Source organism: Phyllostomus hastatus, unplaced genomic scaffold, assembly GCF_019186645.2.
Source record: "Phyllostomus hastatus isolate PE091 unplaced genomic scaffold, TTU_PhHast_1.1 phas_scaffold_216, whole genome shotgun sequence".
Classification (NCBI taxonomy): Eukaryota; Metazoa; Chordata; class Mammalia; order Chiroptera; family Phyllostomidae; genus Phyllostomus; species Phyllostomus hastatus.
In genome coordinates, this window is record NW_025334018.1 from 21,799,784 (window position 1) to 21,823,191 (window position 23,408).

Genomic DNA, 23,408 nt, shown 5'->3' on the forward strand with positions numbered 1-23,408 from the left:
CAGGGCACATGCCTGGGTTGCAGGCCACGGCCCCCAGCAACTGCACATTGATGTTTCTCTCTCTCTTCCTCCCTCCCTTCCCTCTCTAAAAATAAATAAATAAATCTTTAAAAAAAAAAAATAAGTGGTCCTTCCCGGCACTAGGGAAAAGGTTACGCTGACATCCGCGAGCCGACCTGGCCTCTCACGTCGCCCCCCCCCCGCCCCCACGCCGTTTGGTGCTGAGGCACCGCACAGCCACGTGGGCTAAGGGGACTCGTGGTGATTTGAGGACGTTAAACATATTAAGAGTTAATGGCTAAACATGGAGGACAATGTGTTTTCTGTGTCACTAATAAAGGCAGGAATGAACATAGTGGATTAAATGAGATGTTTGCTCGGCCCTCTTTGTTGGGTGCGAGTCCAAAAATAATCCTCGATGTGAAAACCGTGAGCTACCGAAGCTGTCTCTGCTGTCTCTGAGCTGTGGAGAAACAGCGCAGATGCCGGAGCAATAGTGGAATGGTCTGGCTTCGTGCCCTTTCACCCTGACCCCAGAGGCTTCCTTGTCTGCTTAGGTGCCACCTGTTGTTACTGGAGGGTCACCCACTGCTCCCGAGGGCAAGGGACGGCCTGAAGTTTAAGGCCTCCAGGTTGCATCTGCACGGACTGACAACAGTGACTTGGCAGTCTGCAGGGCCGAAGACCAAACTGGGACTGTGCGCGGCCCTCGGGCGGAGGCCACCGCGGAAGGTCTCTCGGCGGGCAGCGAGCCGGCTGCTCCCCGCCCCCCCCATCCTGCTGCGCTTCTGCTGGAGCTGGAGCTGGTCTCTGGTTCCAGCCCCACTGAAGTGCGTGTGCACTCCCAGAACATTCCTCCCACAGCCCTTTCACGGTTAACTAGCGTGTGCGGGCATACGGTAGCAAATGAGAAACAAAATCTCTTGGCGTCACACACACGGCCAGCATGTTAAAACCACTGCGATGTCATGTCAGGTGTCACGCGTGGCTGGAAGGAGGATAGGAAAGCCGGTCAGAGGGCAGGCAGTGAGGGCGGGGTTAGCTTTAGGGACAGTGGTCGGGGAAGAAGTTTCTAAAGAAGTGGCATGGAAGCAGAGACCCGAAGGGGAGGAGCGAGCACGCTGAGTGGCTGTCTCGGGGAACAGCATGTCCGGCAGGCGGAGGGAATGGCCAGTGCAAAGGCCCGGAGGACAGAGACAGGAGTGAGGAGGGGGTGGGGGGGCTGCAATGTGGCGGCTGAGCTCAGGTCTCCGGGAGGGAAGGAGCGGGGTCGGACCACACGGGGCCAGGAGGGCGCAGGCTTCCCTGCGGCAGAGAGTAGGCTCCCATTATTATTTCAGCGGTTCCCTGGGAGCCTCCCCTGGCCGCGGTCCTGTGCAGCAGCGAACGGCGGTGGCTTCCGGAAGTCGAAGAACAGGGTTTGTGCAGGGATCTGAGCGTGGCGGCGCCTCTGGCCCTGGCCCTGCGCCGCTGCGTCCTGTCGAAACGGTGCGGCTGTGTTTTGTGGGGTCGCCCTGCAAACTGCGTGGAGCTCAGTCAGAGCATCCCTGTGAGTCAGGTGAAGAACCGTGTGGTGATTTTGAATAAGACACGAAGAAAAAAAGTAAATAATCTTGATTTTTTTTTAACCTTCAGATATAGGAATTAATGATCAACAGGTAGGAAGCTACAGAGTATTGTTTTTTTTTTAAGATTTTATTTATTTATTTTTAGAGAGGGAAGGGAAGGAGAGAGAGAGAGAAACATCAATGTGCGGTTGCTGGAGGCCGTGGCCTGCAACCCAGGCATGTGCCCTGACTGGGAATCGAACCTGCGATGCTTTGGTTTGCAGCCCACGCTCAATCCACTGAGCTACACCAGCCAGGGCTCAGAGTATTGTTTTTCAATTTTTACTTTGCTCACTGTGGGCAAGTACTAAAATATTACATAATTCTCACCATGAATGAGGGTTGAAATCTTAAAGTATTTCAATGCAACCGTAACTAAAACACAGTTTGTCTCAGACTTTGAATCTGCAGGGCCTGCTCTGCCCACTTACGTGCACAGGATGCTCGAACAGCGCTTGCTTGTCGGGGCGTGATTTCGCTGACACGGTCTCATTCAGTTTGCCCTCGTGGACATTCTGGAGGTGGTGCCATTACTTCTGTCATCTTCGTCATATCTCCGCATGGGGAGGGGGTCTTTGCTGATTGGGACGGTGAGCGTTTTCCTGTGAACACGCACCACGTCCGTTGCAAAGCTGGAACCTGAAAACCGGGTCAGTGTCTTCCCATCTCCGGAGAAGTCTCCTCTTCTGCGTCACATCCCTCCCACCGAGACTCACACCGGTCCTCCCAGACGGAGCCTGACTCTCCGCCGGCCGCCATCAGGGAAGTGACATTAGCCCGACGTGATTACGTCCTCATGCTCCCTGAACAGATGAGGCTGGTTAAGACGAACCGAAGGGAACAGCCATTACCTATTGAAATATGAATCTCTCGTTCAGGGCTGGGAACCATCTAATGGTATTAGGGTGATTGGGATTTTTTAAAAATCTGAATACTGTCATTGTGTCTGGCTTGACTTGGGAAGAACTCCGGTGGGGCCAGTGTTGAGGGTTTTTGTGGAGGGCCCGGCTGAAGTGTCACACTCACTAGAAGAGCCCGTTCCCTGAGCAAACCCCCTCTTCGGAGGGGCTCAGGGCTGGGGCACTTCTAACAGTGCAAAAACAGAGGCAGTGCTATTTATTATCGCCTCCCGATCGCCCTGGCTGCCTAAGGAAAACCGTCGGCTGCACCCCGTTCAGCCATCTTGGAATGGTGCGTGGCCGTGTAACTCGGGGCGCGCCCTTCTGTTTGAACGCCTCCGATTCTGAAGTGTGAGTTTGTAATTGCCTCCCTGGCGACGCACCCCGCGGGGCCTCCAGCACAGAGAGCTCCGCTGGCCGGCCCCGTGGTCCGCAAGGCGAGGTTAGTAAATGGCAGCGAGTCTCCCGCCCGCCTGGGCGCACTTGCTGGTAACCATGACCTTCTTGTGTGGACTTGGGTTTTTTAAGAAGACGAGTTTTCCAGTTTCGTGTTCTTAAGCCTTGGTGTCCTCAGCGACAGCGTAGTGTCCGGCACCTATTAGAGTCTAAATAAATATCAGACGAATGCATGTTTTGATTTCTAGCTTGGCAAAAGGGCCGACTTTCACATCCTGCTTTTTATGAGTCCTTTGAACCTGAACGTCATTGTCAAACGCCAGTTGAAGTGTGCCGACTGTTGGGTCCTTTCTCAAGGCGTAGGACAACCGATCAGAGTTGTGACGTTCGCTCCCGTGTTCCCCAGGTCCGTCGCCACTCATCCTTCCTGGCGTAAAATGTGGCGAGCGTGGACGTAGCGCCAGAGACGGGTTTCAGGGAATCCACCGACCCAGGAAATTGTGTGGGGCGTATTGTAGATGCGGGGTGTGGCACAAATAACGCCCTTCTGAATTATACACTCTTTTGTTACAAAATCATAAGCATGGCATTCTGTGACAACTGTATCCCACTCAAGCACATCGTGTGACACTTCAGGTGAAATGTTCAAATGGAAACTACAAATTATTACACCCAAGTTATTACCTTACCCACCGCACTCACATAGGCCTGCCTTCTGCTCTATCCTGTATGGGCAGATGCATTTTCTAAATACTTAATTTTTTAAAAGAAAAGGGTCATGGTTTTCATTATGTGCTTGTAGTGATATTACGGTCAAAACATTAACGTTTTTCATAAATACTGTATTTATTCGACTTTGTTATTCATCACAAGCGGCTAGAAAGCGTGAAAAATGCGTGTCTCCGTGTCTCCCCCCGTAACATCTGATCCCGTGGGGCTCAGGTGGGAGTCGTGGACACTCCCCCTTCCTCTCCTTCCTCTTTGTTCTTTTCCTCCTTCCACCAGTTACTGGAAACCTCCTCTTAATTCAATGTCCTGAGGGATTGCCGTGTGTTACCCTCCTTAATTCCGCTGACAGCTGAAGAATTGTGAGAATACTTCACTTGGAATAAACTGGATTAAGTTACCTGCCTAAGGACACTTGGCTAGTAGGCAGTAGCGCTGAGATCGGAGGCCGTGGCCAATTCTCCTACCTTAGTCTTTTGTTTTCCTTAATCTGAAAAGTTCCAGCTCATGTCAAAGACATGTTTAGAAGTAATACGCTCACAGATATGTCTGCTCCAAAATGACCTCCTCTCTCCCTTCACTGGATCGTGATCGACTTGGGGTCTTGTACTGTTCACCTCGATCCCCCTGGTGTCTAGTGTGATGCCTACCATGTGGCAGATTTTCAGGTATTTCTTTTCTGAATTGAAATTCAGTCGATCGCCTTGAGATTGTGTCATCAGTGGCTGTGCCATTAACCAGCTCTCTGGGACCTGGATGATGTAGAGCTGAGTTTTCTAGTTCGTTGAAATTGGTTTTCTAGTTTATAAAATTTGGTTAGTGTATAAAGCTCAGATCTACTCCATTTTGCTCTAGTTACTGCAATCATTTCATAAAAGAAATACCCGTCCTATGGAAATTAGGTCATGTGGTCATCACGACTTCTCTTACTCAGTAATGTGATTCGCTAACATTTTTGCTTCTTTTCTACTCCATGCCGCCTATGAATCCATAGCCAGTTGAGGTTGTTATTCTGTGGCGTAGTTTAAGCGAAGATAACTCAGTGATCTTATTTTAGTGTCTCAGCATCCAGAGGTCTCCTGACGGGTTATTCTGTCCCCACGTTGCTGATAATATTCTACTCATTTGTTTTTTCTACTTTCCCACAGTCCTGAACACAGATGAGCTAGAAAACACTGTGCAATCTACTCCAGTCGAAACTCGAGACCCTCCCTCACCCCATGGGGATTCATTTGGCAGGAGGCCACCCAAGCTGGTTCTTTTTGATGCTTACTTTCTAGTTTCTGCTTTAATTGCTGCCAGAGTCTGAGCACTTGGGAATTTAATTGCTCATTATATTTGTCACGGTGGTGTCACAGACCCAAAGAAAGACTGTTTCGTGCAAAATATTTATGGGTATTAATTTGGCTTAAACCTGTATATAGCCGAGTCCCTGTTTTGCTACATTGTAAAATGTAGCACATCTGGAGAGAAATTAGAATCCGGCAAGGACTTTTACACCTGCTTTGCGCGTAAGCTGCTCTCCCCACAGTCCGGTGTCTAAATTTAACAACAAACACCTCCAAGAGGGCCTGCTCAGAGCTTTATTGTATTCCCTTCATTCGTTTTTCTCTCTTGAAGCAGTCCCTGGGGGAGGGGAGTCTGGCTCCCGGGACAGACGCCACTGGTCCACATCCCTGATTCGCCCCTCGCTAGCCAGCTATGCGACCTGGGGCAAATGACCTTCATCTCCCTATGCCCGTTTCCTCGTTTGCGAAGTGAGGATACCCGTGGTTCTCGTGCACATTACGTGGGGGAAGTGGGGAGAAGGCCCGGGGAGGGTCTGGCACGGAGCGAGCGCTCCTTGTAGGCTCGAGTCCTACAGTCCACCCTGCCGTGCCGCACGGCTGGCTGGAGCAAGTGCCACGGCCGCCCGCACGCATTCACGGTTTCCTCCGCTTGGGGAGGGGTGGCCTCCGCTCGCCGGAGCGAAGGGGCTGTCTGGTCAGCACTCAGATCAGTGCCGTTCACACTCCTCTGGTTTCCCTGGGCGTCCCGGCTGGCTGCTCCTCGATGCGCGGGTTCCCGGGTCTGCTGCTTGTTCTGGTGTTTTAGTGCTTGTCACTGATATTTCTCCTCATGCGTGCTGAACTGAGTATATCGTTCATTCTCTCTCTCTGTCCCTCCTTCCCTTTCGTTTACCCTCTGCCTTCCCCTTCCTTCTGTCCTCCAAAACACGTGCACCACCTTGCTTCTGCCGCAACCAGGGCCGCTTTCTCCTGCAATTACCGTAATCAAAGGAGATTATGAGATGCTCGGAGAGTGAGAAGTGCAAGTCATCACCACGGACAAGGTAATGTTTTCGACTTGTTTGGTGGGTTTTTTCTATCCTGCGAATTGAGTGCCCCGTGTCTTGCTTTCATGCCTGAAATTGTCTTCTGGGGTAGTCTACGCTAACCTACAGAATCCCCTAGGATGAACACCACCTTAAGGTGTTTGTTCCTTGAAAATGAGTTTGTAATTTTGCCCAGATTCACACTCACGAACTGGGTTGAAAATAGACTTGGCAAGGAGGACAGCGGCCCCACTTTGCATGCAGTGGTCCCCAGTGTCAGGGACATGTCACTGATGGCGGACAGGACCGTGGGCCTGGCTGCCTCAGGTTTATTGAGGGATGAACAGATGTCAGTTGCGTGAGACGTTTATGGCCTCATGGTAGAAGACCAGTGTTTTTCTGAAATGGATTTCAACTCTTGTATTTCTGCCCTCGTTGTGTCGTATACTGTTCTGGAAAAATCTTTAAAATTTTGGATTTGATATGGGTTTCAGGACACGGAAGTGATTTCGGTCAGGGTAGCAGTTAGACCTTTCAAACGTGCACTGGGCTTACGTGGCTTGCTTTGCTGTTTTGTTCGGTACTGTAGGCTGTGTGCAGACTCAGGGAGAGTAAAGCGTGGAACATTCCTTCCTTTTCTGATCGACAACCTAACACTCACTTTCGGTTCCCTTTCCACTTCATGACAAGGTACAGAATTTGAACCACTTCCAGATTAAAGCACTACTGATGCTGAGGCTTTTGATCAGTAAAATGAAGAAATACCCGGAGACGCTCCGGGACACTCTCAGCGAAGTCCGAGAGCTTTGCCGTCAGTTCCCGGATCCGGTGAGCTGGGCGGGGCTACCGCCGGCCTCCGAGTCCAGCTTTTCTCTTGCTTCTGCCTTCGAGAGAATGTTTGTGTCTCCCGTCTCTGTGGCTGCAAAAACTAGAGAGTCCAGTAGTCTTCCAGCCTTCCTGATTTAGGCGAGGGATGGGCTTTTAAGAACTCAAAATTCAATAATTTTATTTGTCTTATAGACCCTGAGACGAAATAGACTTGTTAAAGAGGACCCCTTGTGGGTAACTGGGCCCACATCCATAGCCAGAGTCTGGCAGCCGCAGTCTGCAGAGGCCTGGCAGGCAGGACGCATTTCCGGGAAAAGCCGCAGGCTGCGTGGCCTGAGCCTGACCTTGGAAAGGAGTTCCTGGAATCCCGTTTTGACCAATGGGCTGAGACCCGGCCCGTCCAATCAGAACCGCACGGCTACGTCCTTATTTGCATCTTTACTAACCGAGAAGAGCAGCTCCGTAACAGCCAATCAGAATGCAGCCATTTTCAAACGGCCGGGGCAGAGTTATTTGGGCCACTCAGAATGGACACGTTTGGATGCCTTATTTGCGTGGAAACGGGCCAGTCGGGAGCCAGGGCAGGAACTTCGTCTGTGCGAGCACGCCACGCCTTTTTTTCTCTTGGAGGAATGCACTTTCAGTTTCCTCCAGAGGCTACGCCTTCTGGGTTTGCAAACTGTGGGTCTGAATAATGTTTCTCCGTTTCCCACACCCCGTGTCGGGGACTCCTGTTGGCACTGCGTTGGTGGCACTTGAACCTTTGTTGACAGTCTCTTCTTTTCTAAACTGGTTCCTCTGTAGCTGTAGAAGCCAAGAAAAAGTTTAAATGACAGTGCAGGTGGCGACAGGAGGAAGGTGCGAAGGCATTTCAGGGCCAAAAGAAAAACAGATCAACAAAAAATTGCATGGATCCTTCGTTATGCTCTCAATCCACCTCATAGAAAAGGAGGCAAATGCATTTTTGTGTGGTAACATCTGGACCCTTCTGAGATTCTGAAACCATGGAAAAACTGTAATTCTGAAAAAGTAAAATGTCCTCAAAAATTGTTTTTAAAAAGGTGTCTGCGCATGGATTTTACTCTAAAATGAACATTTCCAAAAAATGGATCATATTAACAGTCATTTTTAGGAAAGATTGATAAGTGGTCAGAAATAAGACTTATTTTTTAAATGTGTGGGTATTACACTTTATTATACAGTGTTTCCCAGGGGACTTGGGACTTGGACACGGGGATGGCAAGAGGCTTCTGTGGACCGCAGCTGTGTTTGCTCTTGATTCCGAGCTGCCTGTCCCACTGTGGTAGCGGCGCGCCCCACGTGTTTGTTATCTGTGTCTTTCTTTTGCCAAGGGCGTTGTTGCTGTAGTCGAGGGACTAACCTCAAATGGCTACACTGAGATCTTAAAATTCTCTCTTAATTACAGTCGTGCAATTATCAAGCCATTCCATTGGTTTTAATGATTATTTCTCACATTTCCAATAACATTGTAGGTTTAAAGAGAGTACCCTAACTCAAAACAATTGTTTTTAAGTAAAGAGATTCAGATACAGTGTTAGGCAGTTTTGTTATTCCTTGATAAAGGCTAAGATTTTCTTAAAAGCCAACCGTACAAAACAAGAACATCTTGTGAAAGGACGGTTTTATTTCTATTAAATGACTCCATGTAGCTAAGATTATATATATTATATATATACAATGTCTGTGTACATATTAGTCATATATATTATATATAATGTATGTGTATGTATATAGGTATATATACACAAAATTTGAGATTTATTACAAATATGCCCATAGCAATTAAATAGAAATATCTATCCCTCCATCTGATTTATAAACCATCTGTGAAGAAGCATCAAATTAAAAATAGATGTTGTTTTCCATGTGGAGAGCCATAAAGTTTGCAAAAAAAAAGATAGGTTATGAAACCTTCTACTTTAAGATTTAAGTGTAAGACAGCAGTGATTCATGTGAGTGGATGGGGTTAGCAGCAGTTAACAGGAAGCTGTGTGGTAGGTTGAAAGTAGTAAGTGAATGTGAGGAATGTTGTTACATGGCTTTATTTTCTTTTATTACTTTGTGCTCAACCTGATATCTGTGTGAAAAATTAAAGAGGACCAACAGATAAGTGAAAACTTTTTTTGCGGGCAAATTGAAATATGAAAACTTTAATGAACTCATTGGCAAATAATCAAAATAGGTAGGAACCTTATTTTTAGATTTTATTTATTTTTAGAGGGGAAGGGAGAGAGAGAGAGGGAGAGAAACATCAATGTGTGGTTGCCTCTCGTGCGCCCCCTACTGGGGACTTGGCCCGCAGCCCAGGCATGTGCCCTGACTGGGAATCCAAATGGTGACCCTTTGGTTCGCAGGCCCAGCACCCAATCCACGGAGCCACACCAGCCAGGAAAAAATAGGGAAAACTCTTCATCAGTGAAGTATACCTGTAATAGAAAAATTTAATATTAAAAAAATCAAATTCTGATTTTTATTAATTTCTCTTATTAGCGCTTATTTGTTGTGTCATATGTTACAAAAACAGCATATTTGACAGAAAATACATATGCAGGGCATATCAAAAGTACTTTTATAGTTCCTATGGAAACTAATGCAATAATTAATAAAAAATAATAGAAGAATAATCTATGTTTCACATGCTCACAATTGTAAATCTGCTTTTACCCCACCCTGTAGTTGCAAAAACTTAAAAAACCTTAATTACTTATGAATTATCTTGAGGTCAAAAAGAAATAGAAACCTATCACTGAAACTGAAAAATATTGGAAAGTATAAGCGAAAGAGAAACGCTCTGGTTTATTCAGCATTCGGAGATAATGTGAGCTAAACATTCATTTCTCATCTTTTTTGAGCCTGCCTATTTGTTCTCCATAACTGTAATCATATCGTACATAATATTTAACTGTATAGTGTCCTTTTAAAAATCACGTGCTATTACATAAACATTGGCTTGTTAAATATCCATCTAAACAGCAACATCCTCAGATTTAGAGACCTTATTTAGCCGTTCGTTGATTGGTGAAGTTTCAAGATTTTTCTCTTATTATTTCACTGCCATAAAAATGCTACAGTGGACATCTATGAACATTAAATTCTTTTTAAAAATTATTACTTCCATAGAAATATTCAAACGGGCACTGTAATTTGTAAAGTAAAAATTTTATATGTCTCCTCCCTCCTGCAACCTCCCTCTTCTTCCTTCCTCCCTCTTCCCCTTCCTCCCTCTCTTTCTTTCTTTCTTTCTCTCTCTCTCTCTTTTATTTCTTTTCTTTCCTTCTTTCTCACTGCCATGCTTAAAAGCAAAAGAGAAGGGAAAGCTCTGCTTTCTCTCCCGAGGGCCCGACTCCAGCGGAGCTTGGTGTATATATTCTGAGACCTGGAAAATTACTCTTCAAAGGCCATTCGTTCCAAAGAATTCAGTTGCTCATCTTTGCATTTATAATTGTCTAAATGTCACCCTTTAAGACTAGTCACTCTAGAGGGCAAAAGTCCGTAATGTAATGAATGAAGTATCAAGACTTAATCAGGATAAGTTTGAATTAATTGGATCTTTAGTACAGAATTTTAATAAACAATAGAGTGCTATTTCGTTAGTGTTAGCTGGTAGCTGATATTTATGAAGTCTTTGATTCTTTGAGGTTCTTGTATGCATGCTTTACTGTTAACGCCAGTGGTATGTGATTGCATCATTTCTTAACCAGAATCCAAACTGTCTTCTAAAAACCATTTAATGCAGTATAATCACCTGGGAAAGTAAACATACCTTAAGAATTGGGTTCCATCAGTTTTCACCAAATGACTTCAACAGTGTCCTAGAGACCCCCTGGCACAGGGGTGTCAAACTCATGTTCACTGGGGGCCACACCAGCCTCGCGGTGGCCTTCAAAGGGCCAAAATGATGTTAGGACTGTGTACGTGTAACTGCGCCTCAACTGTGAAGGAGTTGAAATTCAGCCCTCTGAAGGCAGCCATGAGGCTGACGCAGTCCCCCCCCACCCGGTGACATGAGTTTGACACCCCTGCCCCAGCTCCTCCTGTCGTCGTGACCCACTGACTCCCAACATCTTGATTCGCTTTGCCTATTTTAAAAATAACAATTTTACTGAGATATAATTCCCATGCCATAAAGTTCACTTTTTTAAAAGTGTCGAATTTAGTTGTTTTTAGTACATTCACAGAGTCGTGCATTGATGACCACTAATTCCAGAATACTTGAATCTTTTTAAAAAGGAACCCCGATACCGCATCTCTTCAACCAATCACCTCCTTTCTGTCTCCGTGGATTTGCCTGTTCTGTGCATTTCATAGACATAGAATCATGCCCCATGGCCTTTGTCACTTGGCAAAATGTCTTCAAGTCTCATCCATGTTGTAACATGGATCACAACTTCCCTTTTTCTGGCCAAATAATATTCCATTGTATCAGTATACCACATCTGTTTATCCTTTTACTATTTGATTGACTTTTGGGTTTTCCTGCTTGTTGTCTTCTATGAATAATGCTGTTATGAACATGTGTGTACAAGTATTTGTGCAGTTATACATTGCAATGTTTGTTCTTATACCAGCTTCACACTGTCTTGATTACTGTTGCTTTGTAGAAATGTTGAAATCAGGGAATATGGGTTCTTCAAATTTGCTCTTCTCTTTATAAGAATATATGACTGTTCTGGGTCCCTTGCAATTTCATGTGAATTTCAAGATCATCTTGTCAAAACTTGCAGAGGTAAAACGTTAGCTGGTGCTTTTGTACGAATTGCTCTGAATCTTTGGATCAATTTAGGAAGAAGTAACACTTCAACAATATCACATCTTCTGGTCCATGAACATGGGATGTCTTTCCATTTCTTTCGGTCTTTTTTAACAGTTTTTTAGGATGTTTTATTCTCTTCAGTGCGCAAACCTTGGGCTTCTTTTGTTGAATGCATTTGGAAGTATTTTATTCTCTGCATGCTCGTAAATGGCATTGCTTCCTCAGTTTCACTTCTGGGTTACCCACCATGGCTTTGCCTGTTTCTGAACTTCACGTCAATGGGGTGATTCCTCCCTGTGCTCTTTTCCGTGCCCCTTTCTTTCTGTGCTGAGCCTTGCGGCCGTGAGCCGCACTGATGTGACCCAGCGCAGCTGCGGTCTGGTCCGTTTCTCCTCAGTGCTGTGTAGTTGCTGTTCACTGTACGCACGCGTACATCATTCCTTGCACATTTCATTCTGGCGTGCATTTGACTTGTTTCCAGTTCGGGGCTGTTTTGAACAGCAGTACCGTTCCCATTCTCGTACAAGACCTTAGGTGAACACGTTACGCATTTGCTCAGAGTGTATTCCCAGGTGGGAAGGTTCCCTTTTGAAAGCGCCGCCAAATTGCTTTACAAAGCGGTCATAACACTTTACACTTCCAACAGCAGTGCTCTAGTTGCTTTTTGTTCTGGGGAAAAAACAACAACAACAAAACACCACCCACGCACTTAGTGTGATCTGTCTTTTCATGTTAATCATTTCCAAAGTGTGCAGGGGCATCTCATTGTCTAAATTTGCATCTTCCTCATGACTAATGATGTTGAGTGTATCTGTTTGTTTTTGAAATCAGGTATTTGGATACTCTTTTACCCAGTGTTGATACAGTCTTTGGCTCACGTCCCATCGCATTATCTTTTTTTTATATTTATTGTTAGTTTTTAATTATGGATACAAATAATTGAAACAGTGTGGCGCGTAAAGGCGCAAGCATAGGAAAGGGAGCGGTTGGCTGTTACGGACACAAACACAGACGCACGTGTGCTGTGACTCACGTGATGGACAGAGACGGTTCTGAACCGCAGTGGGGAAATAGTGGCCTTCTCAATAAATGGTCACGACTTAATTGATTACCTAGAGGTGCGATTTCCTAGCCCCCACACCACATGCAAATGTATCAATCCCAGAGGGGTTGCACAGCTAAATATGAAATGTAAAATAATAAAGCTCTGTAAGAGGAAAATATATTCATAACCTTGAGGAAGTCAAAGCGTTTGTGCCCAGGGCTTGAAGAGCACCGACCATAAATGTAAGCAGTAATAAGTTGGGCCTCGTTGACAATAAGAAGTTCTGCTCATGAAAAGACGTTTTTAACTAAAGTGAAAAGATAAACCAAAGGGCGTGAGATTCTGGTTCCAATTTACCTAAAAGAGGACTGTTACTAAGCCTTCAAAATATTTTAGATACATTGTGGTAATTGGCAGGACTTTTATTTCAAAAATGTGTGTTGAAAAGGATCAAATGTGTGTTGCCTTAATTTGGCTGGCTTTTAAAAATCAAGGTAAAAATAGTAGTACATATATACCCAGAGGTTTCAAATAAATTAATCCTTAGACATTGGAAATTGTTAGTATAAAATATGTAATTTTCTAAAATTTAGCATACTGTTTACAATTTGAGAACACAAAGAAAACATTAATATTTAAAATTTTATTATTTAGTTTTTTCTGTTAACTAAAATGCTAAATTAAGTTATTTTATTACCTAGGTACTACTAATTTCTTCATGAAATCTAAAGTGCCAGGAATTTATATGGATACATTTTTTAGTCTAAAATTTAATCCTATATATTATGTTCTTAAAACTTACTACAGTCATGTAAGATTAAGTTAGTTATAAATAAAACAATAGTTAAAATTGTAGTAAAATTTAAACATTTTAGAAAATGTAACTCAGTAATGCTAAGAACCTGTTATGATGTCACTTAATTATAAGAAGTGTGTGTGTATATATAATAATAAACATTATATATAATTGTTATTTAATGATCTTATAAATTTTTGGTACCAAAATGTTGGATTTTTTACAATTATTATACTGGAGTTCTACCTTTTCATCTTAGTAAATACTAATTTATTTAGAACTAAATATTTATTATATATAGTTAATCATGATTTCAAACTTTAATGACCCTCTTTAAAATGTAAATCAGCTCTGATATACTTGAGATTAATTCAGAGAACTGATTTTTATTCCTTTCTTCCCTTTTCCCAATTTTGGGAAAAGGGGGGAAAGAGTTCTGTGACAGCTGTATCACAGACGCTTTTATTTTACCACTGTTGAATCCACACTGTCAGTTTTAATGAATCCTGCCCAATTAAAGCGGTATGCCTATCTGTCCTGAGTCCATAATCAATATAATCAATTACACGTTTCCATAATTGCGTAGATGTCATTTTATCCCTGGGTGCTGGAGGACTGATGCATTTTGTGATGTGTGGCAGGGCTGTGAGAAGCTGGAGAACAATTTTGATGACATCAAGCACACGACTCTTGGTGAGCGGGGGGCTCTGCGAGAAGCAATGAGGTAAGTCTGGGTCACCATGGCAACCGTCACAGATGTGGTAAAGAAAAAGTCATTCTTCATTATTGGGGGAACAAATGAGTTCATTGCCACCATTCAGCTCTGTTCTCTAAGGTATTAATTTGTCAGTGGAGAAGCTTCCCTTGAGGCTGTACTTTGGTTTTGAAGCTGCATAAATGTTAAGCCTCAGTGCACAGTAAAAAATGTAAATGTTTAATTTGTTACTTAAAATGCTTAAGGGGTGTCTTGTTTTATGTTTATACTAAACTGTGTGATTGAATGGAAATATTGTTCAGCTAAATTCCGTCTGTTTGTTAAAAAAAAGAAAATAAACAAACAGTACAATGGCGGTTTAAACTGAGTAGTATTTCCTCCTAATTAATATTTAATGAAAAAAAGAGGTACTTAAAATTTCATATTGTGTTGGGTTTTATAGGATTATATCGTGGTATTTTAAAACGGATTTACATTTTCACACTATTATAGAGCATGTAGATTAACTTTTTTCAAGGCTATAGTAGTCTATAATGAGCCTGATGTGTTTTTCCCCTTTTTTCACATTTTAACATTACTATTTGTGAATATTTCTTTGAATTCCTTCCCCAACTTGATGCCTTTTTATTAACTTTTAGGAAGCAGCCTTGAAATCCATCTGGTGAGGGCCAAGGAAGGCTGTTGACTAGACATTAAAAAGGTGTGACTCAAAAAAAAAAAAAAAAAGGTGTGACTCATAAAATGCATCGTCCGGCAACAGTTAGTGGTATTAACTTAGAACTGAGTCCATCCTCCAAGAGGGATAATCTCCAATATTGTCGTCCAGACAGGGTGTATTTACCTTTATATTTAGTCTGCAAAGCTGAGACCGATTTTAAAATGTATCTCTTCTGTCAACACTCATCTTCTGTGGAAGGCCTTAAGTCAAGGCTACAGAAATCTAACAGGAGAGAAAGGACACACCTACGCGGCCTCCCAGACGGAGAGTTTGGGGAACAGTGTGCTATTGCTAGGACACGGTTACCATATACTTTAGTTTAGAAGCTGATTTCATTTAGCAACCTCCTTTTCACATGCCGGCAGCAGGGGAAAGTAATTAAATTTAATAGAAGCTGCCCTCATTTTGAAGCCACTTCTATTTAAAACCACAGGGGGAGGTAATTAAATTTAATGGAAACAGTAGCTTCTACACAAAGATACATGGTACTTTTGCATAGATGATTATGATGTCACGAAAAGAGGAATAATATATTACTAGTGCGGAGAAATTACCAGCTGGAGCAAAGCAGCCTGTTTTATTGTTAATGTCTTCACTAATAAAAAAAGAGGGAAAAATAAAACTGAATACGCAATGGAGAATTTGTATCTACATAAAATGCAATCAGAAGTTATTGAAAATAGTAGTAAATTAAAAATAAGGTGTAGTAAAAAGACTGTGGGAAAGGTCAGCGTGGAACTTACGAACGCGCCCCTCTTTTCAATGTAGTTTTTATCCTCCAGAACAAGCACCGTTATAAACCGAATACGGCTTCTGGGTGCGCGCCTCTTATAATAATTTGAATATATTAAGTGTGCACACCAATATTTGTTTAGGAAGCTGCAGTTCACTCTCTGTGTGTTTGTGTCTATTCAGCTTAAAAACACGTAGACGCACAGGGAGACAAAGGGGATAAAAGAGCTGAAGGCCGGCAGCGCAGACAGGACGGCGAGGGGGGTGCGAGGTGAGCGAGGGCAGCGCGATGAATAAGGGAAGTGCCCCTAATTAGTACAGAAAATTTTTCATCAAGAAGAAAAACCAATTGGATTATGGGAGAACTGTGTACAAAGAGATGATTACAGTCTGCCGGATTTGGTCGTCATGGCCGTCGTAGGAAGAAAACACCAGGATGTTTTGCTTTCAAAAAAGGGGAGCCGGACCGAAGGAGAAAAGGAGCCCTACCTGGTGGGCGTGAGCGGCCCCCCGCCCTGCCCCGCGGTCCGGCGGGGGGTGCAGAGCCTTTCAGTCGGCGTGCAATCCTGCGGCTGCGTGGTGCACGTTGTTTACACAGTTTGCATCCATGGCACACGCATACACGCGTGTTATCGGCGGTGTTTAGAGCCACTGAATACAATGAAATCGTTCAGCAGCCAAAAGCACCGGACAGTGTAGGATACGGGGGGGCCCAGCGGTTCGTTTTGTTTCATTTGCCTTCAGAGAGCGCGGCCGAGCCCGCTGTGTTGCGGGTGAGGCTCTGGAGACAGGTCAGCCCAGTGCTGTCAGGCGGCCGCGGGACTCACAGAGCACGAGGGGAATGCAGGGAGAGGCCACGGGCGAACTCTGCTCTCCCCCGCCGCCCCGTGACCAGCCGTGGCGGGGCGTGGAGGGCGGCCTCTGCCTCCGCCCAGACCACGGCCGGGGCGAGCCGCCGGACGCGGCCGTGGGCGCGGCCAGTGCTGCGGTGGAGGGGATGGCCCTGGGCGGGGCGGGGACGGTGCAGGTGCCCGGTGCCCGTCGGGGGCGGTGTGGCCTGACGGCACGCAGACATTTTTAAGCTTTTTCCAGTATGTTCCGCCACAAAGCTCCCAGAGGAAGACTGTCTCAGCCAGTGACACCCGTCCTCATTCCCCAGGGTGCACCTGGGCAGTAGGAGGTGGGCAGGGGCTGTGGGTGCCGCCTGGGGTCTCGGGGTGCAGACGGGGGCGGGGGGGGGTAGGAATGACTTGCCAGAAGCCTCTGAGCGGGGCAGGTCCCGGGAGGCTGGCTGGACACGTGTTCCCTGTGTCTCGGAGACCGGTTCCCTAGCGTCTCGCGTGCCGTGAGGAAGAGCTGACGTCACTTCTGGGAGTCGCTGTGGACTTGAAGGAAGGGGGCACCGGGGCAAGTGTGGAGACTGTGAAGATGACCGGCGGCTCCGTGGCTCCTCGGAGGGGAGAAGGTCTGGCGCAGGCATGGAGTGGTCGCCGTTTATTCCCTCCGTGCTCGTGGGTTTCCCTCGCGCGCCGGGTAAGGGCGCCGCGCCTGTGAAGGACACGCGGTCCCCGCCCTGGGGGTGGGGGCTAACGGCCCAGAGGAGCAAACAGGCACAGACGTCAGACGTGGGAAGCGAAGGCGCAGGGTGGCTCCCCGCTGGTCCCCGGGCCTGGCCCGGGTGGCCCGGGTGGCACTCTTCTCTCCCGGCCCCTGGCATCCACCCACAAAGCCCAGGGAGCGAGGATGGGGCAGGCGTGCGGCTCGGCGTCAGCCAGCACCCGGGCGGGAAGGAGCACTGCAGAGGCTGGCTTTGGCAGCGGAGCGGCGGGTCCAGAGGAGGGGGTGGCGGCTGGAGCGGTAGGTGACCCCCACAGACCCGCAGGTGGAGCGTGTCCAGGGGCACAGAGCGGAGTGTGCCTGGGGAATTCAGACGCATTGGGATGGAGGCCTGGCGAGACTTCGTGACCTCACGGCCTCTGCCGCGAGTCACACACCTGGTTTAGTCTGTGCTGCTGCTTGAGGGCATTTAAAGGTTCCTTCCGCTTTCAGAATAAAGTCTAATTTATTCACCTGTCCTGCTAGCTAAGACATCCCATGAGGGCAGGAGGGTGGTTGTTTTGCTCTTGTTGTGTTTTTGGCCTTGTTGCAGTATGGCACATAGTAGGTGCTCAGGGTGCCTTTGCTGAGTGATGGATAAAGTCACGTGCAGGGTGGGCGAAAGTAGGTTCACCGCGGTTCCCCTGGAAAAGGGCATGCAGGCGGGCTGTGGTTACCGCAGTAGCTTTCCCTGCAAATCACTAACTAAATGTTCACTCAGGAAATGTCGCAATGCCGCCGCAAACCTACTCGGGCCACCCCACATGCATTACACGCACTCTCACCCCCGGAAAATGGGAGTGGAAAGTGGGCTCGTGACCGCAGTGGGTGTGAAAACCCGCCGAACAATCACGACTAGCCCGAGAGAACAGACGGCAGAGGTGCCTTTGGGGCCGGCAGAGAATCTAGTAATGTGGTCGGACCCAAGGCGAAGATGGAAGTCCTCGCGCTTTCCTGTGTGTTACCTGCAGCCAGGTCGGGTGGGGGTTGAGAAGAGAGCCCGCGAGGACCCTATGACACTACTGTTATGTTATAAAGCGCCCTGAATAGTCCAGGACATGTTGAATGACTCAGTAAATGCCATAAGAGGCCGTTGTTTTGCTGTTTGGGGGAAAAAAAATGACTTCCTAGTCTCACCTCACACGTGCTAAAGGAAATTTCATGTTTATAAAACAGCCCAAGTCCAGTCGATTATGGAAGGACAGTCTTTTTGAGGTTTGATTGAGGAAAGAGATGAGAAGCTAAAAAGTAGTTGAAGAAATCACTAAACTTTGACTTATTCAAACAGTTCCTCTATGTAGGAAAAATCACAAAATTAATAAATAATAGATTATACTGTATGTGTATAACAGATTCAGAAAGATTAGCTCAATGGATGGCAATTGGCAAAGTATGATTAAGTAACCTTTGAAAGCATTCAACTATAATGGCATGTATACATATATGCATATATATATATATATATATATATATATATATATATGCATTTAAAGTAGGTAGGGAAAAAACACCCTTATTCTTGGTCATTGATGTCCCTGCAGCTCAGGAGGGAGGAGACTTATGAGTGCCCGCAGGGGCTGCCGGTAAGAACGCTTGGGAATCACTGCTGCGTGGACGGAGGGCCGGGGCCAGGCCGGTGCATACTGAGAGCCTGCAAACAGACTCACTTTTCCAACGTTGGCTGCGCCTCCTGAGATGTGTTAATGCAGGAGACACTGAAATTGTGGGCACTCCGAGCCTGTCCCTCAACCTGTAGATTATAATGGTGAGCAAACTGAACAGATCCACTTGTCTGCTGTTAAAGAAAAGAATAAGGAAATGCAGACTTTTTATGTATGTAGTGAGCCATCATTTATACATATGTTAAATGTAATGGTACATTGTGGCATAATTCATTCTATCTGGACATGAAAATGATCTTTTACATGATGTTTTTAGTGATGTAAGAATCTGCATGTTGTAATGGTCAGCAAAAAAAATACCACAAAAATTGCATGTAGAATATCATGTCCACAGAATATAAGAAATGCAAAGGAAAAAGTGGGAATAAAATAGAGCAAAATTGTTTCAATTGGGTGATAGGCTTATAGATACTTCTTTTTCAGGCTTAAAGTTTGCCGTTCTCCTACTGAATTTTCTATACGGGGAACAGTTTATGGATGATTAGAAAATCAATGAAGTAGGAGACGGAGAAAATGGAAAGAAATTATATGAATAGTAGGGTAAGTGGTAAAAATCAGATACGAGAGACTCTAAGTGTGAGTTTAGCTAAATTAGCCTATTTTTAATCGTAGGATTAAATATAGGGTCTTGTAATATAGGACTAAAAGGGTTTATATGAAGAATAAGGAAAACTTAGGAGAGAACGAATGCTTTGCAATTTATGAAATATTAATAAAGCTTTTAAAGTGTATACACTACTTTACGTGATGGACAGTGCTTGTTTTAAAGAATCTGCCTGGGTCAACACGGAGTTGACCAGAAAGCCCCAGTGTAGTCTTAGCTCGTAGGGGGCCGTAGGAATATTCTTGCCTGACTTGCAGACTTCGTGGTAGCCCCACAGCTGTGTGGGACTGTTGTGCAGGATTTATGAAAATTATGACATGAGAGAAAAGATTTCCCGGGCAGAAGAAGAATGCATCATCTCTGCCTGAAACCTCTGACTGCTGTATCATAGCAGTGGATTTAGAGGTAAAATTCTCCACTTCTTTTCATCATATTTTCTCCTTATCTCTGCCAACTCCGCCCTGTTACTGTGCCAAAGTGACTTCATTGCCGTATGATGATAGTTTGCACGTGTCGGGGCCCTTGTACTAAGTCCTGAACATCGAGGGGGAAAGGGGAACCATTTTTTAAAATCACCCACTTGTCTTCCCCTGTTCAGTTCTGCAGGCAGCAGTGGGTCGTGCTTAACGGGTGTGTGACGTGGGAAGGTATTTGAACGGGATGAGAGGAGTGAGATTCAAATTCTGAAAAACAAAGGCACAGATAGAACAGAGCTCGTCCAGAAAAAAAAAATGTGAACATGCCCTGCCACGCTTTTTGACAAGAAAATACACACAAATACGGATTGGTTAGATTTATGGACACACCTCTATGGGGAGAGCGTGAATTACATTTTCAGAAGTACAAACACTGCCAATTAGAGGTTAGTATATTGGTTGCAGAGCCCGGGTTATTCAGCAAGAGCTGTTCGGTTAGGTTATTATACAGAGTGGGACTCCCTGGACAGAATGTCTCCTCTTCCGTTTTGCGGGGCTTTGTCACGTGTTGGGAATTCTGCCACTAGATGGCGATGTTGAGTTGCACAGTGCATTTTCCCAGCTTTTTTTTCCTGGTGAGTGTAATAGTCGTTCGAGATGCGCCATTTAAGACCGAGTCAACAATTAAAGTGTAACTGTATAGAAACTTGGAAATAGTTTTAAGAGAGGCAACATGTTCTAAATATTAATTCAAACGTTTACAGTTGCTTTAATGTCTGTGCTTCCTCACTTCAGACCGAATAGCTCTGAGGGGTGGAAGGAATAGAGTCATCGAACATCTCCCTGGAAGACTGAGGTCTGAAGAGGGACTCGAAGACATTTAAAAATGTGTTTTCCAGTGTTTCCCTTCTAGATGTATTCGTCTGCAAATGACACCTCCAGCTTTTCTCCCCTGTGACTGCCCAGCGGCCCTGGGACTGTCTGCCCAAAGGCCGGTGACTCCGGGTGCCTGGGTACATATGGCTTCAGCTGGCCAGGGTTTTAGCCTCCTCAGCCTCGCAGCCCTTGCCGAGGCCGCCGGTTAACACGGAGCACACGGATGTTCTGTCACCTGGTCCATCTCCCTGAACTTGTCATCTGGTCAAGACTTGGAGATAACAATATTACAATGATCCCACTTCCTCTTATTCTTGTGGATAACTTTGTGCATATGTACACGTATTATACAAATTGTCTATGTGCGTGTGCATTCTCTCTCTCTCTCTCTCTCTCTCTCTCTCTCTCTCTCTCTCTCTCAATCTCCCCCTTCCAGTCAGAGAAATCTCATGCTGGACAGCATTTGGATTTTGGAGATCCCTTCACTTTTCAGAGTATCTGTTAGGGTTACAGGGATTTATACACAGGGAGGTTCAATGAAATTGTTTCATAATCATGAAAGATAGGTGCGGGGGAGGAGAAGGCTGCCGAGGGGGTTAGGGCCACTGGCCTGCGCACGCCGCCTAGAAAATGAATATGGGGCTCTGGGAAAACTGGAAGTGACGTGGGAGAAGAATATAAAATCAATAAACCAAGAAAGCATTCATAAAACACTTCTTGTGAAATCAGTAGGCTGTTTAATAGTACGAAAGGGAAATACATTTTTTTAAATGTATTCTGACCATGCTCTACAGCTACGTCAATGATGAGAGATGATTTAACATTTGCAATGTGTTTTTTGTTTTCAAACATAAGCATAAATCACCTTTCTGATTGTGAATGGCTGTGTGTGTCTATACCTGTGATTTTTAACTATGGGAGTGGTTTGCCCCATGAAATTGGATTTTAAAACAATGTGTTAGCTTTCTATTTTAATCATTTTTCTTGATCCTATCCTAATTATATTTTTGTTCAGTTTTTTTTTTTTCAATCCGTGGATCAATAGGAGTCTCTTGAAAGCACCCGGCCCCCAGATCGCGGTACAAGAGTATCCTCTTTTCTCTTATTCAGACAACGTCTTGTTTTTATCACTTCTGTTCCGGAGGAGCGCCTACTCCTCCCTGCCTGGGTGGGCGTACGCCACCTGCCCCACAGGTCGGGCCGCTCACCAGGGCGTCCTCAGCTTCTGTGAAACCAAAAGACACAAGTGTGCCTTCGCTTGTGCTCGATGTTGGTGTCGCAGCCGCACCAATCAGCCGCATCAGAACGGGGCTCGGAAAACACAGCTCAGACGTGAGCGGGGGGTTGGTTTCCCACCGCGTGGGCACTTCCTTGTGTTTGAGTGTCCTTTACGTCATTCACTCTATGGAACTCATGTAGTGTAAGTGTATGTGTGCACAACACACACACACGTTCCACCCACGTGTACTGACCGATGTGCACACCCCTGCACACTCACACTCATCTGCGTCACCTGGTCACTGTGTGAGTTAGGAATGTCGCCTTCATGTTCTTCAGGGGGAGCGTGTAAATGTCAGAGCGAGATTTGGCATTTGGTTTCAGAGGGGCCGAAGAAAAATTAATCTCTTCCCCATTTATGGGAAATAGGAGATAAGCTCATATTAATTCTCACCTAATGTTTAATCAAACCAAATATACGCTTAGCACTAATACTCCTGGGTTCTTGAGGGGTCCGTTAGCAATTGCTGTGTATGACTTTGGAACAATGTTCATTTATGATCTTTTTCTCTACTTTGAACTTGAATTTGAATTTGCATGTGGGAAATACCACTTGAGTACTTATCAACTGCACATTTTATGTGGAAGCAGCTCAGTGAAATCAGGCATAGGTTAATTCAGGTATATATTTATAAAATGAATAATTGTGTCTATTAATCTAAGCGTCAGTCCATTCAGTGTGGTGCTGAATATGTACCAGACAATGTTTATTTAAAAGCAGTATTCAAAGAAAAAAAGTCGAGTGAGTAACTGCCATTTTATGGCAGCTGGGTACATTTAAAGCGATAAAACCAGGAAGGAAAATGCATGTTGTTGGATCGTAAGGGTGTTTCTGTTTAAAACAACAGCCCCAGCCACAGCACAGATAGCGCTGAGCACCCGGTCAGGTTTGCTCGGTGGGTTACGGCATTGTCCCCCGCACCGGAACGTGCAGTCCCTGGCTGGGGTGTCTGCGGGGTGCCGCCGATCCGTGTCTCTCTCTCACCCTGCTATCCCTGCCCCCCCCCCGCTGTCTTTCTCCCCTACTCTCCCCTCTTTCCTCTCCCTAACATAAAAAAATAAAAATAGATCCTTGGGTGAGGACTAAAAAAAACAAAATTAGCAAAATGGCGTTGAGCCAACGTAAAAAAAAAAAAAGGTATTTTTTCCTTTAATTGCAGAAGAGTGTGTATTCAAGACGAGAAAGTGAGGGGTGCAGCTTTTGTCTCGCGCTGAGGCGACGGGCGCGCGAGGCCCCGCTCCAGAAGGCTTATCATCGTAGATACAGGCTTTGAATAAGCAGCTAATAGCGAAAATTATTTAGGAGATAAAAATTGGTACTGTGAGGATTAGCTTTAATTTTAAGTATCCATAATTGAAGTGCCACATTATGATTTTAATGTTATGATAATCTTGTTAACAAGCTG

The 23,408-nt window shown here is 45.3% G+C and overlaps 1 protein-coding gene across 3 annotated transcripts in view; it reads left to right on the forward strand.

The window, feature by feature from the left end:
* The window catches only part of DPYD (dihydropyrimidine dehydrogenase), a 461,487-nt gene that overhangs the window by 56,961 nt on the left and 381,118 nt on the right, over positions 1–23,408 (forward strand). For 2 of the 3 annotated variants that reach the window (XM_045816671.1, XM_045816672.1), the window contains one exon: positions 14,027–14,109. The exons of the other annotated variant lie outside the window; for it this stretch is intronic. In XM_045816671.1, coding sequence (XP_045672627.1) covers positions 14,027–14,109 — 83 coding nt within the window. The remainder of the gene's footprint in view (positions 1–14,026; positions 14,110–23,408) is intronic. 3 annotated transcript variants of the gene reach the window in all.